This window comes from Lagenorhynchus albirostris, chromosome 1 (assembly GCF_949774975.1).
Source record: "Lagenorhynchus albirostris chromosome 1, mLagAlb1.1, whole genome shotgun sequence".
Classification (NCBI taxonomy): domain Eukaryota; kingdom Metazoa; phylum Chordata; class Mammalia; order Artiodactyla; family Delphinidae; genus Lagenorhynchus; species Lagenorhynchus albirostris.
In genome coordinates this window covers 159,166,501-159,178,743 of record NC_083095.1, presented here as the reverse complement: position 1 = coordinate 159,178,743, position 12,243 = coordinate 159,166,501, and the positions used below count along the sequence as shown (strand labels likewise).

Sequence of the window (12,243 nt, the reverse complement as noted above, 5' to 3'; positions counted from 1 at the left end):
GAGACCTCACTGACAAGGTGACACTGGTTAGGAGGAAACGATGGAGCAGGTCATGCAGATATCAGGGAGAAGGTGTTCTAACAGAGGAAACAACCTGTGCAAAGGCCCTGGGGCAGAAGCATGGCCTGGTGTGATAGGAACAGCAGGACCTGGAAGACATGGGAGAAGTGAGTGGAGGGAGTAGGGTAGGGGATTTCCAGGGCCAGAGGCTGGGGTGCCAGATGCAGGATTTCAGAGACCACGGTGAGGACTTTCATGAGCTGCGAATGACATGCAGAGCCTTGGGAAGGTTTTGAGCAGGAGCGACAGGGTCTGACTTAGGTTTTAAAGAGACCACTGTAGCTGCTGTGGAAATGGCCTTGGAACAGCCACTCATCATTGCTCAGTCTTTTCTTTTTCTGTTCTTAGCCCCTCTATTTGGATTAAATGATGACTCAGTTGTTGACAGTAAGCACTAGGGTCTGAGAACACAAAATAACCAGCTCCCTATTTCACTGTTTTCATTCAACTGAGAGTTATTTACTACTCCCTCCACAAATGTCTACACATACAGATCTCTGAGGCATCACTTGCTCTATTAGGCTGTAATTAATTATATGCACACCAATGCTCCCCATTAAGCCGTGAGCTCCTTTAGAGCAGAGAAATAATGGCACAGGTCTCCATGGTGCTCACAGACAGTTTTTATTAGCCAGAGTCCTGCCTTCTAGGAGATACACAGCCAACCAAGGCACCCAGCTACCATTTTGTTCTTGCTCGCATGGCTGATTCCACGGCTCACCTGGGATGGGAACTTCTGCAAAGCCGCTTCAATGCCTGGTTTCCACAGGTACAGAGAGCTCCACGTGAGGAAAGGCCAGACAGGGCCCTGTCTCCTCCACACGGGATAGGACACACAAGCCAAATGGGCCATGTGTCGTGGAGCAAAAAGAGAGCCCTGAGCTGCCCCCTGGAGGCCTGGGCCCTTGGGGTTCCTCCTACGAGCCAGGCCATTGGATGGCTGCCTGCCTGCCCTCCCACACTGGCCAATCCCCAGCCTGATTGTATTGTACCCTTTCTGCATTCAGTGTTACACACATGCTGCAGCTGGATGCCTTCTGCTTTCTGGGCTCTATGAGCTTTGGCTGCTGGAGTACAAGGACCAAGCATCTGAATAGAAGGCAAGGTGAGAACGTGTTACCCCGTGCTCTTCTCCAGGCAGCTCCTGGGTTGCACCCACCAGCCCCAGGAGCCTGTGACCAAAGGGAGCTGCTCCGTCCTGGGGTGGGAGGGGCCTGGGAGCAGAGCGTCCCAACTAGGAGTGGACCATCCTGCTGACGGGTCGTTTTTCTGTGAAGAAGCTTTTCAGCAGCAGCACCTGGCTGAAGCTGACCACGAACAGCGCGATCGTCTCACCGACAGACCAGTAAGAGACTCGGCTGTTCAGGTCCTCGGCCCGGGCCCTGTCCTGGGCCTCCCGGAGCCGGTAATGCGTCTGAGAGTCGATCACCGTCTTCAGAGCCTCGTGGATGGTCACACAGGCGGACTCCATCTAGGCAGGAAGAGAAGAGCAGTCATTGTGAACCCTCAGAAAAGAAGAAGAGGACGCGGCACACACACAGCAAGTGTGGTCTTCAACATCCTCGGTAATTTCTCCTGGATGCTAACTGTGTGTCTGTGCTAAGGATGTGACACGGCTGTATTCAGAATACACCTGACTGAGGCTCAGAGAGGTTAAGTAACTTGTTCAGAGTCACACAGTTAGTAGATGGCAGAGTCAGGATTTGAACTCAACTGTCTGAGTCCTGAGCCTATGCTTTCAAATACTGCCCTGTGTTCTTATTTAATACTCACCATACCCCTGACAGGTAGGGATCATTACTCCCAATGTTAAGGAGGACTGACTGATTGCTTACTGCATATACTGATGAGGAAATTGAGGCTCAAAGAGGCTACATGACTTGCCCAAGGTCACACAGCTAATGAACGGCAGGGCGTGAAGTAAACCACAATTGTGTTGGACTCTGAGTTCATTCTATTAAATTCGCAGCCTACACTTCTATGTATACACAGAAACACATGAAGACATACATTTCTCATGTACATAGAACCACACCCACATACAAACATGTGCAAAGACAGACATGTGTGCACATGAATGTGCACACACACATGCATATACTCACACGTAACGCACACTACTTCACAACTTCTTTACCTGCTAAAATATTACGTGTAGCATGCCGGATTCTGAATACATCCCACCCCCACTACCAAGGTCCCCTGCTCCAATCCCAGGAAGCTGTGAATGTGATGAGCTGCCACTCCTGTGATTATGTTATATGTCACAGCTGACCTTAAGAGAGGGGGACCATCCAGTGGGCCTGACCGAATCACAGGAGCCCTTCGGAGCAGGGAGCTTTCTCCAGCTGGTGGCTGAAGGAGACGTCAGAGAGGCTGGATTCAAAGGAATTCAGTGCCCCGTTGCTGGCTCTCAAGATAGAGGTCACATGCAAGGACCAGAAAAAGGCCTCTAGGAGTGGACAGCACAACAGCCAACAAGGAAACAGGAACCTCAGTCCTACAGCTGCAAGGAACTAAATTCTGCCAACCACCTGAATGAGTGTGAGAGCAGACTCCTCCCCAGAGCCTCCAGAGCAGAGGCCAACCCAACCTGATTTCAGCCTTGAGACCCTGAGCAGAGAACCCAACTGAGCTGGCCCATCCTTAGAGCCCACAGAACTGTGAGATAATGAATGCCTGTTGTTTTCAGCCATTAGTAGTAATTATTGACTCAGCAATAGAAAACTAAGATACTATGCCTGTGAAAGAACATGTGTTCTTACTCACAGGCAACCTCTAAAGCAATCATTTTATCCAAAACCCAGCAAATTCTATCCCAACAATAAGTTCTTGTGCTACGGAAGTTCATAAGCATCCCACAGATGTTTGTTTCCCAAATTCCAAAGGTGAACTACTTATAAAGCTCAACGTAAGAAGCTAGAAGGGACCAAACCATTGTGTCACCACCTTGACGGACCCCCGTGAAACCCTCATTTCTCTCACAAATTGAACAGTTTCTGGACGCCAAAGGGGAGACTATGACCAAAATAAGATGTTGCCCTTACTTGCTTCATAGATATTCTTGATTCTGGGCCATTCAAGGAGCTAAACTAGACTACGTGAGGAGAGAAAAGCTCCCCTTCAGCCTCTGTGTTGACAAGGCAGCATCTTCTGTCTGACAACTGGTCTACCTCCTAGGGGTGTGGGTTTCCTCTGCACATGTTGGCTGACGCCCTCATTCTGATCTATAGGGAAGAGGTGGTGAAATGTCACGTGGAGGGAAAACTGACAAGGTCACTGTGTACGAGATGGAATTAGTGGACCTCGACTAGGCATCAGGTCAAGGGGCAGAATCCACTGTAAAGAACAAGGTCATTTGTGCTTCACTTTTTCCCCCAAGGGGAACCTTGATCCTGCTTTCTCAGTGACACCTGCGTGTCCTATTTTTGGGCTATATTACGGTCTTCTCTTGCGACTGGAGTTAGCATGGGGCTTCTTCACCTTCCCCACATTTGGTAGGTAGGGTGTAGAGGGATACCTTGGAGATACTGTTGGTGTGGTTTCAGACCACCACAATAAAGCAAATGTCACAATAAAGTGAGTCACAGGGATTTTTTGGTTTCCCAGTGCATATAAAAGTTACGTTTACACTATACTGTAGTGCATTAAGACTGTAATAGCATTATGTCTAAAAAAAAAATCAATGTACATACCTTAATTAGAAAATACTTTATTGCTGAAAAAAATGCTAACCATCATCTGACAACACAGGGTCGCCCAAAACCTTCAACTGTAAAAAATACAGCACCTGTGAAGTGCAGTAGAACAAGGTATGTCTGTACCTACAGATGTGTGATGTTGAGAAATGGACAAATGATCCTGAGAAGGGTTCCTGACATCAAGAAGTTGATTCCAAAGGGGACTCCTAAGTGACAACTGACTTCAGATGCCAACCACCAGAGGAGACCTCTCAGGGTACAGACCTCTGCACTGGAGACGATGGTGGCATTGCCCCTCCTCGCTCTCCTGGTAATGCTTCCAGAGTTGATGAAGGCATGTCAACTGTCACAGAGGAAGGAAGGGGACTAAACTGTGAAGGAACCAGGAAAGAGGTCACAGAGTGGAGTCAGGCTTAACCTACGCAAACCTGTGTCCAAGTGGAACCAAGGTATGGCATTTGTAGACGCTTCCCTACTGTGCCCTTCCAGTCACTCCCTGTGACCATGACACAGGAAGGTTTGGTAAGGCCATTAGTTCTATATTTATAGCACCCTGGTGATCTTCGGAAGACCACGGTTATTGAAGGTAGGGCTGGGGAACTCAGGAGAGACGCCTCTCAAAATGACACTACAGGAATTCCAAATCATACTCGGTTTTCTCTGATAGCCCAAACTACACTAATTCATTCTTTCAAATGTTTATTTATTAAGTGCCTACTCGCCTTCCAGACATTGTGCGGGGCCCTAGGAACTGAGAGATGAAATGAGTCAGACACAGTCCTGGGTCCCAAGAAGGTCATAATTTAGAGAATGTTATCAGCTTCCTGCAATGCCAAAAGAGCTAACAACAGAGGGGTGAGTGGAGCTATAGGAACACCTCAGAGAAAGCTGCTAATCCTGCCAGAGATGGAGGCGTACCTGACACAGGGAAGAGATAAACTGAACCTTGACAGATGGGCAGCATGTCACCAGGCAGAGGATGAGGGGAAGGCATTCCACGCAGGAAAAGCATGGCAGGGCTTCCCTGGTGGCACAATGGTTAAGTATCTGCCTGCCAAGGCAGCGGACACGGGTTCGAGCCCTGGTCGGGGAAGATCCCACATGCTGCGGAGCAACTAGGCCCGTGCACCACAACTACTGAGCCTGTGCTCTACAGCCCGTGAGCCACAACTACTGAGCCTGCGTGCCACAACTACTGAAGCCCGTGTGCCTAGAGCCTGTGCTCCGCAACAAGAGAAGCCACCGCAATGAGAAGCCCGCATACCACAAGGAAGAGTAGCTCCCGCTCGCCACAACTAGAGAAAGCCCTCGCACAGCAACGAAGACCCAACGCGGCCAAAAATAAATAAATAAAATAAATTTATTTTTTAAAAAAAGGAAAGAAAAGCATAGCAAAGAGCACATGCAGAGCCCAGTATGTGCAGCCCATCGGGGATATGTGGGAAGGAAGTCATGGGTAGGTGGAAGCTCACGGTAAAGGCCTTGAGAGTCAAGACTTTAACACGAAGCTCTGTGAGCAGAAGATTGGCAAGGCAAGGATCCCACTTTAAGAGAACTTCCCTGCCAGCCATGATGCAGAGGCAGACTGGTGGTGGGGAAACCACTTTGGTGGCTGCAGTTCTGCTGGGAAGAAAAGACGAGGCCCTCAATCAAGAAGGTCACCAAGTGGGGTAGGAAGAGCGGATCTGGGAGCGATTTAGGGGACTCGGTAACAAAGTAGAGAAGATCATTCTTGAAATTAGTGGGATGAACAGAGATACACATATACGTGTGTATACATGCACACGCATGCCCGTGTGTCTGTGCATGCATATGCATGTGTACACACAAACATACATACACACATGTTTAGAATGTATAAATACACAGAGGCTTTGTTTTTAAACACTAGGGAAGGGCTCACTGGTTTTCCAGGCTAGAATTCCACCCTCCGTGTTTATTTCCATCACAAGCTCATTCAGAAACTCAAAATGTACATTACACTCACTTGAACGGGGAGCTCCTGGGACCCCTGAGCCCTAGCCCAGGCGTTCAGCAGTATAGGCTGGTACCTCCAGCCTCCTCCCAGGGTCCAGAATCACTGGAGAAGGAGTGGGGGTGGGGGTGGGGGGGTGGGGGGAGAGAAACGGAGGAGGACACAGAAACCACGGGTGCCGACACCCCGGGCAGAGGACACATCAGATATGCCACGCAAGGCATCACTTCAAAGACGTGGATCAGATGTCATCAGCCAGAGACCAGCACTGCGCTTCTATGAAGAGGGCCTGAGGTCTTTACAGGAACCACCTCAGATCTGATCAGTGACAGGGAAGGAAGCCAGTTTTCAGGAGGTAACAGAGCAGGAGGTGGTACTCTACGGCTTTCCTGGCGTCTAAAACCAGGAGACACCTTTAGAACCTGGCACGGGCCTCACAGGAGACCCCAGGGCCACACATCACCAAGATTCACAGACACCTGGAAGCATCCCCTTACCGTAAAAACATGCTACTTCCCTGTCCACTGGGATCTGCTGTTGGCGTTAGTCTAAGATACCACTTCAGCTTGTTCCCACAAAATTTCAGTTAGGCAACCCAGCCAGCCTGCTTCCTACCCAGCAGGAAGCCAGCAGAGGCCCTTCTGTTGCAAAGAGCCCTGTTCTCCCAGGGCCATGGGTCCCCAGCTCTCCTGCAGTGCGAACTTCACCCCGCTGAGACCTCCAGCCCTGGCTGGTTCAAAGTGTCCGGGCACCTCACGGGGATCGTGGGCACCACTCCATCATGACAGGTGGTCTCTGGAGACACCCTGACCTGTCTCCCTCCCAGGACCATCCCTTTCCTCCATCCCATGCCCACATCCCATCCCGTCTCTACCCCCTGCTGATGCCCAGGTCTTCACTCTGTAACCAGCAGCAAATTCCTGCAGCCTCACCTCATCAGGACCCCCACGGATAGAAGCACTTGGCTCTTTTTTATTTTATTTTATTTTTTGGCCGCGCAGCACATGGGATCTTAGTTCCCCCAACCAGGGATCGAACTCGCACCCCCTGCAATGGAAGCGCAGAGTTTTAACCACTGGACTGCCAGGGAAGTCGCACTTGGTTCTTTAAATTCTTCAAGAGCTCAAAGGCAGCGTCGCAGGAGCTGGCCTCAGAGTAGAGTTAGGAAAACCTTTCATCTTCCCTCGACCACCACTGAGGCAGCCCCGGACCTTGGACCTCTGTCAGGAACCTTCAGCCTCCGGTAGGATCTGCCCAGACTCTCAGGACGCCCAGGGCACCGCAAGGTTGGCCTCCCTCAGCAGCATCTCTAGCCCATGTCCTCTGCCAGGAGCCTGGTCGTGCTGCAACTCAGGCCGAAGACAAGTCCCTCTGGCCTGGAGCCCTGGCCCGGGACGCGGTCCCTCTGGATCCTATTCTTTCACCCTGGGGCTGCTACTGGTGCCACAACACACAGCCTCTGGCCCAGCACTGAGCCGGGGGAAGCCTCAGGGGAAGAGAGAAGACAGCTGCAGGCAGAGAGGGGATCCATGCCAAGCAAAATAAGATCAGGGCCGGTGAGGAAAGTAAAGTGATGCCCTGAACACCTGCACCTGCTGTTCTCCCCACCCAGGAGGCCTCTCCTCCTCCCCTGCCAGACACACTCCTAGGCAAGCACCCAGAGTGTCGCTTTAAGCTAAAAGTCTCCCTGTGAAGACTTCCCTGACCCTCCTGGAAGAGTCAATTGGTCCATCCCCTGACAACCCTCACCCTTAAATCTCAGCTCTGATCAGAGCATCCTGGAGCTCCGTGGTTTACGGGGTCGCATTCCACACAGGGCTCCTGACAGCTGGGACAGCGCCCTCTGACCTCATACTCCCACCACCCAGTACAGTGTGCAGACTGAGCACGGGCCCACCACAGGCGAGGGGGCGCTGTCTGAGACAGGCACAGACCAGGCAGGGGGGTCAGAGGTACAGAAGAAGAAGGAAACAGCTCGTTTGTGGCTGGGCAGAAGGAAGGATGAGGTTCCCAGATGTAGAAGAGGGGAAGTGCAATCACTCCTTCCTGCAACAAAACCAAACTCTAATTCTACGGCTCCAGGAAAGAACGTCTCTAGTGCGCTAATCCACAAAGCCTTTTCTCTACTGGTTTCTTTTCCACTGCTTAGAGAGAGAAATCCTTCAGCTCAGCTTCCGGAGACTCATAAAATCTTCAAAACAGAAGCTATTGCATCAAAGACCAACAGACCTCCTGAGAGGACAGGTTATGAAAGATCCTACACAGAAGACACACCCTGGGCTGGAACTTCTAGCAGCAGTCATGCCGCTAAGTTCAAACGCACTGCTGTCCAGTGGAACTGTCCATGCGTGGGCACCAGCCACTTGTGACTACTGAACACTAGAAATGTTGGTACAGAGCAAACAAGGAAGGGAATTTTTAACTTAATTTTAATTAAGTGTCAACAGCCATATGTAGATAGCTGTTACTGACCGGACAGTGCAGTGCTAACCTCCAAGTGCTCAGAGAATGAGCCCATGGTCAAAGCCACAGAGGAATGGAGCCTGTGGTCACCTTGGAGGGCAGCCCAGAAGGTAATCTGGCATTGCTGGAGACTCAGATGCTCCGGCTTTGGGTGTGGAACAGGTGCAGCCACAGAAGGTCATTCCTGTCTCGCAGGTTTCCCTGGGTCCTGCCCCTCAGTCATTTGATAACTATTTGGTGAGCTCTTATTCGGTGCCACACCCCAGGCACTGGGGCGCTGGGGATTCAGGGGTAATACAGAGTCCTAGCCTCAGAGCCTGCATATGGGAGGGAGGGAAAAGCTTAAATAGCAGGAGGGAAGACTGAGGGAGGAGGCTGGGATCGGATTATAGTTAACTGTGACAGCCATGGGTGACAGAGATGACTATCCGTCCTCCAAAAGTGTCACCGTTTCTCTTCCAGATCGTGAAGTTTGTTGCTAGGAGTTGACTGCCCAGCTGAACTGATTGCCGCCTTCATTTCATCCAGTCTATCCACAGGACTATTCCTCAACAATGAGATATGAGTGGGTGTGATGGCATCACTTCTGGGCCAGGGCTTTTAAGAAGCAGATGGGACTTTATCATTCCTTCTTTTGGTGGCTAGAAACAGAGGACTCTGAAGCCCTAAGGGACATCAGAAAGATGACAAGAAAGAAGGAGCCTGGCTTCCTGAGTCACTCCATGGAGGAAAGTCCTCCACCCCTATCCCCACTCTCTGGATTATTATTTGAGTGAGAAAAAAAAAAAAACTTTCATTGTGCTAAGCCATTGATATTTGGGGTTTATTTGTTATAGCAGCCAGCCGTTGTTACCCTGACGAATATATACCACACAAAGGAGGACCGGTCTTTCTCATGCAGATACATCGTATCAGCAGAGAGGCATATGCTATGCGTACTTTGAAAGTGGTGCTGTGTCAAAGACTAAATGGGAACGCAGGAATACCAGAGGAAAGCATGGCAGGGATCCAGTTAAAGAATGGAGAGGAAGACCAAAAGGAGAACACAGGGTCTTGTAGGACTGGATGTGAACAGAGGGGCAGAGTCAATACTGAGACTTCAGACTGGAGCTGGAGAGCTGGTGACTGTTCATCAGGCAACACGGGCACAGACAAGGAGGAGCAGGCTGGGGGGGGAGGGGGTTCATCTCAGCCTGTTAGCGTCCACTCACCTGGGTGAGAGCCGTGACTCTGTTGCCCATGTCTGGGAGAATGGGGGGCTCGTCGCCCACTTGAAAGTCAAAGTAGACGGTCTTGTGAGAGAAGGTGGAAAACTCATTACTGAAGCAAAACTGATAAACGCCCTTGACCTCAGCCTGGTGTGTGAAGCTGTCATACTGCTTCTTGGTTTCCCTGTAGATGGTGTTCCCCAGGGGGTCCTCCACATAGCAGTCAACATCGTAGTGGCCTCCAGTGATGACCTGACAACCACAAAAGACACCCACAGTCTGCTGTTACCAGAGAGGCAAACACCACTTACCAAAGGCCGACCAGGCAGTGATTACATGTCACAAACATTTTTTTCATGTAATCTTCACAGTCTTCTAAAGGCTGACACTCCCCAATTTACAGAGGATGACACTGAGGCTGAGAGAGTTGAAGTTAACTGGCCATGGTCATGCCGCTTGAAAGTGACAGAGCTAAGACTTGAATCCATGTCTGCCTGATTCCAAAAGTTTTGCTCTGCAAGAGTGCCAAGAGCCTAATCCTCCCCATTTTACAGAAGAGGTAACTGAGGCTCCAAGGTTAAGTAAACTGCTGAACGTGGCTGGTAAACGTTAATATTATTGCTGATGGAATGCAAGGGGAAAGCAAACATAGACTGAAGCCTTCACAGAATCAGTGATTACCAGAGGTGGGAGAGCCCTCGGGAATCATTAGTTCAAACTCTCAACACAGGAAAGATAAGACCTGCAAAGGGCAAAAATCACAGAGGTGGTCAATGACTATAACTAAGGTCCATCAAAGAACACAGTCAGTGGCCTCCATCTGCTTCCAAATGTTAAAATTTCCTTTTGTTCAGATGGAAGAATTTGCTTTGTGATTAGTGAGCTTCCTAATGCTGGAGGTGTGTAAACTTATGCTGAACCTGCTCTAACAGGGGTTCCTGACCTGGCAGGGACCAGATGACCTCTCAGCCCCCTCCATCCTCACAACGATCATGTTTTGGTGACTCTATCTAGGTTACCCCTGTTAACCCAGCTGCAATTTCCACACTGTCCACGGACATGTGAAAGTGGTAACACCAGTGACTCGGAGGTCATCACACATTGTGCTGTCCCCAAGCACACGCCTCTTTTAGTGGCTTTGGTCAGAGAGGGCCCACCACATGGCCTGCGCCTACTCCTGCTTCCCGTGCCAACTCATCTCTGTAATGCCTGTCAGTATGTGTCCACAAGCAGACGCGGGTCTGGGTATAATTCCCACTCAGCTCCATACTCTTAGATCTGCTCACTAAACCTTAGCGGCAGATCTCTCACTCAAGACCTGCTCCCCTGAACCGTGAGCCGTGAAATCTCTCAAAGGAGCCAGGACTGCAGGAGCTAGGAGCTTTTCTGAGCCACATGGCAGGAGCCACACCACCACTCCTTGGACACACTGCCAGGGCTCAAAGCCTGCGCTGACACCTCCTTTCCAAAGCGCCATTTCTCATCACTTGCCGCGCTCACCCCAACTTGACTTCAAACACTGGAGAGAGAGAAAAATAATGCCAAGAACCCACTTCCTCTCGCTGCCATTTTTCAGTACAGGCGGGGACAAACTGGTCCAAAAAACTTGGGACAGAGAGCCTGTGTCCAGCTAATCAGACATGGCATTCCTTAGAGTCAAGGGGCCTGCAGGTCATTGAGGACAACTCCCCAGGATGCAGGACCCGCCCCCGGGCATCCGCATCCAGGTAGCGCACCTGCGGCGCTACCTCCCGCCCTGGGTAGTCGGGCCTGTCTCGAGTGGGCTCTGACTTCCTCGCGGGGAAGTCAGCTGGTCTCTGGTCATTCCTGCCCCATTCAGCCTCTTTGGTTAATTCCAGCCACTCCAGCCTGGGGCGCACCAGTGACCAATGGAGACCTGGAAGGGGGAGAGGAGGCGCTGCCAGGCGCCAGGGCCTCACCTGGTAATCCAGGGAGAACTTCACGCCCTGCTCCACGTCCTCGTGGAAGCACTGCTTGGCGTTGTCAGGTAGCTCGAACGTGAGCTCCGCGCCCCGCGGCCGCTCCGCCTGCAGCAGCAGCAGCAGCAGGAGAAGGGGCAGCGCGCAGGCGGAGCGCGAGGCCACGCTGCCCATGATGCTCCCGGTCCAGTCCCGTGGGCCGCGGCTCGGGCGTGCGCTCCTCGCGGATGGGACGGTGGCTGGGGGACCAGGGATAAGGTGCAGGGACAGACGTGGCGCTTGCGGTGCGCTGCGCTTCCGGGAGGGCGGGAGGTTCAGCGCGCAGCCGCGCGCTCGGGGGTGGTCCCGGGACCGAGGCCAGAGAGCGCCGCGGCCTCCCCCCGCCCCTTCTGCCCGCTGCGCCTGCGCGCTGGCTGGACTGGCAAAGGGGACACGCCCCTTCCCCCGCCCCGCGCTGTTCTGCTGGGGCGTCTCGGCGAAGGTGAAGCGGGACGCCCATCCCCAGCGCGCACCTCCCCGGAAGGGCCCTCTGCCAGCATCCCCGACAGACGTTTTCTGCATCTTCTGGGACCCGCAGGCTTGAGGATTACCCGGAATTGGCCCAGGTCCACGCAGTCCATCCTCTCTGGCTGCAGCAGCACGAAGCCCATGGGGTTTTACAAGGTACAGGCTCTGCGTCTGACTGGCTCTGTAACTTGTCTCCCGCTTCTCAGGAGAATCAGTCTCCTGGTCTAGAACTGGGTGTGCCCAAACCTACTATCCACAATAGCAAGGAAGGCTAGAGGAAAGATATGCAAACTCTGGGGACCCAATTAACACCCCCTTTCTCATTCCCATCCCCTTCCCAAGGTGAAAAAGTATGCCACGGGGCGGGGGGGGGTTGATTGGTGAGAGTA

General features: G+C 51.9%; 1 protein-coding gene across 1 annotated transcript; it reads right to left on the bottom strand.

Annotated features, from left to right (window-relative positions):
- Window positions 1–668: 668 nt before the first annotated feature.
- TMED3 (transmembrane p24 trafficking protein 3) lies at window positions 669–11,908 on the bottom strand. The gene is made up of 3 exons (XM_060157131.1): window positions 11,348–11,908; window positions 9,411–9,659; window positions 669–1,531 (listed from the first exon to the last, which is right to left on the bottom strand). The coding sequence occupies exons 1-3, from the start codon at window positions 11,906–11,908 to the stop codon at window positions 1,295–1,297; spliced, it is 1,047 nt and encodes a 348-aa protein (XP_060013114.1). The 3' UTR covers window positions 669–1,294.
- Between the last annotated feature and the right edge of the window lie 335 nt (window positions 11,909–12,243).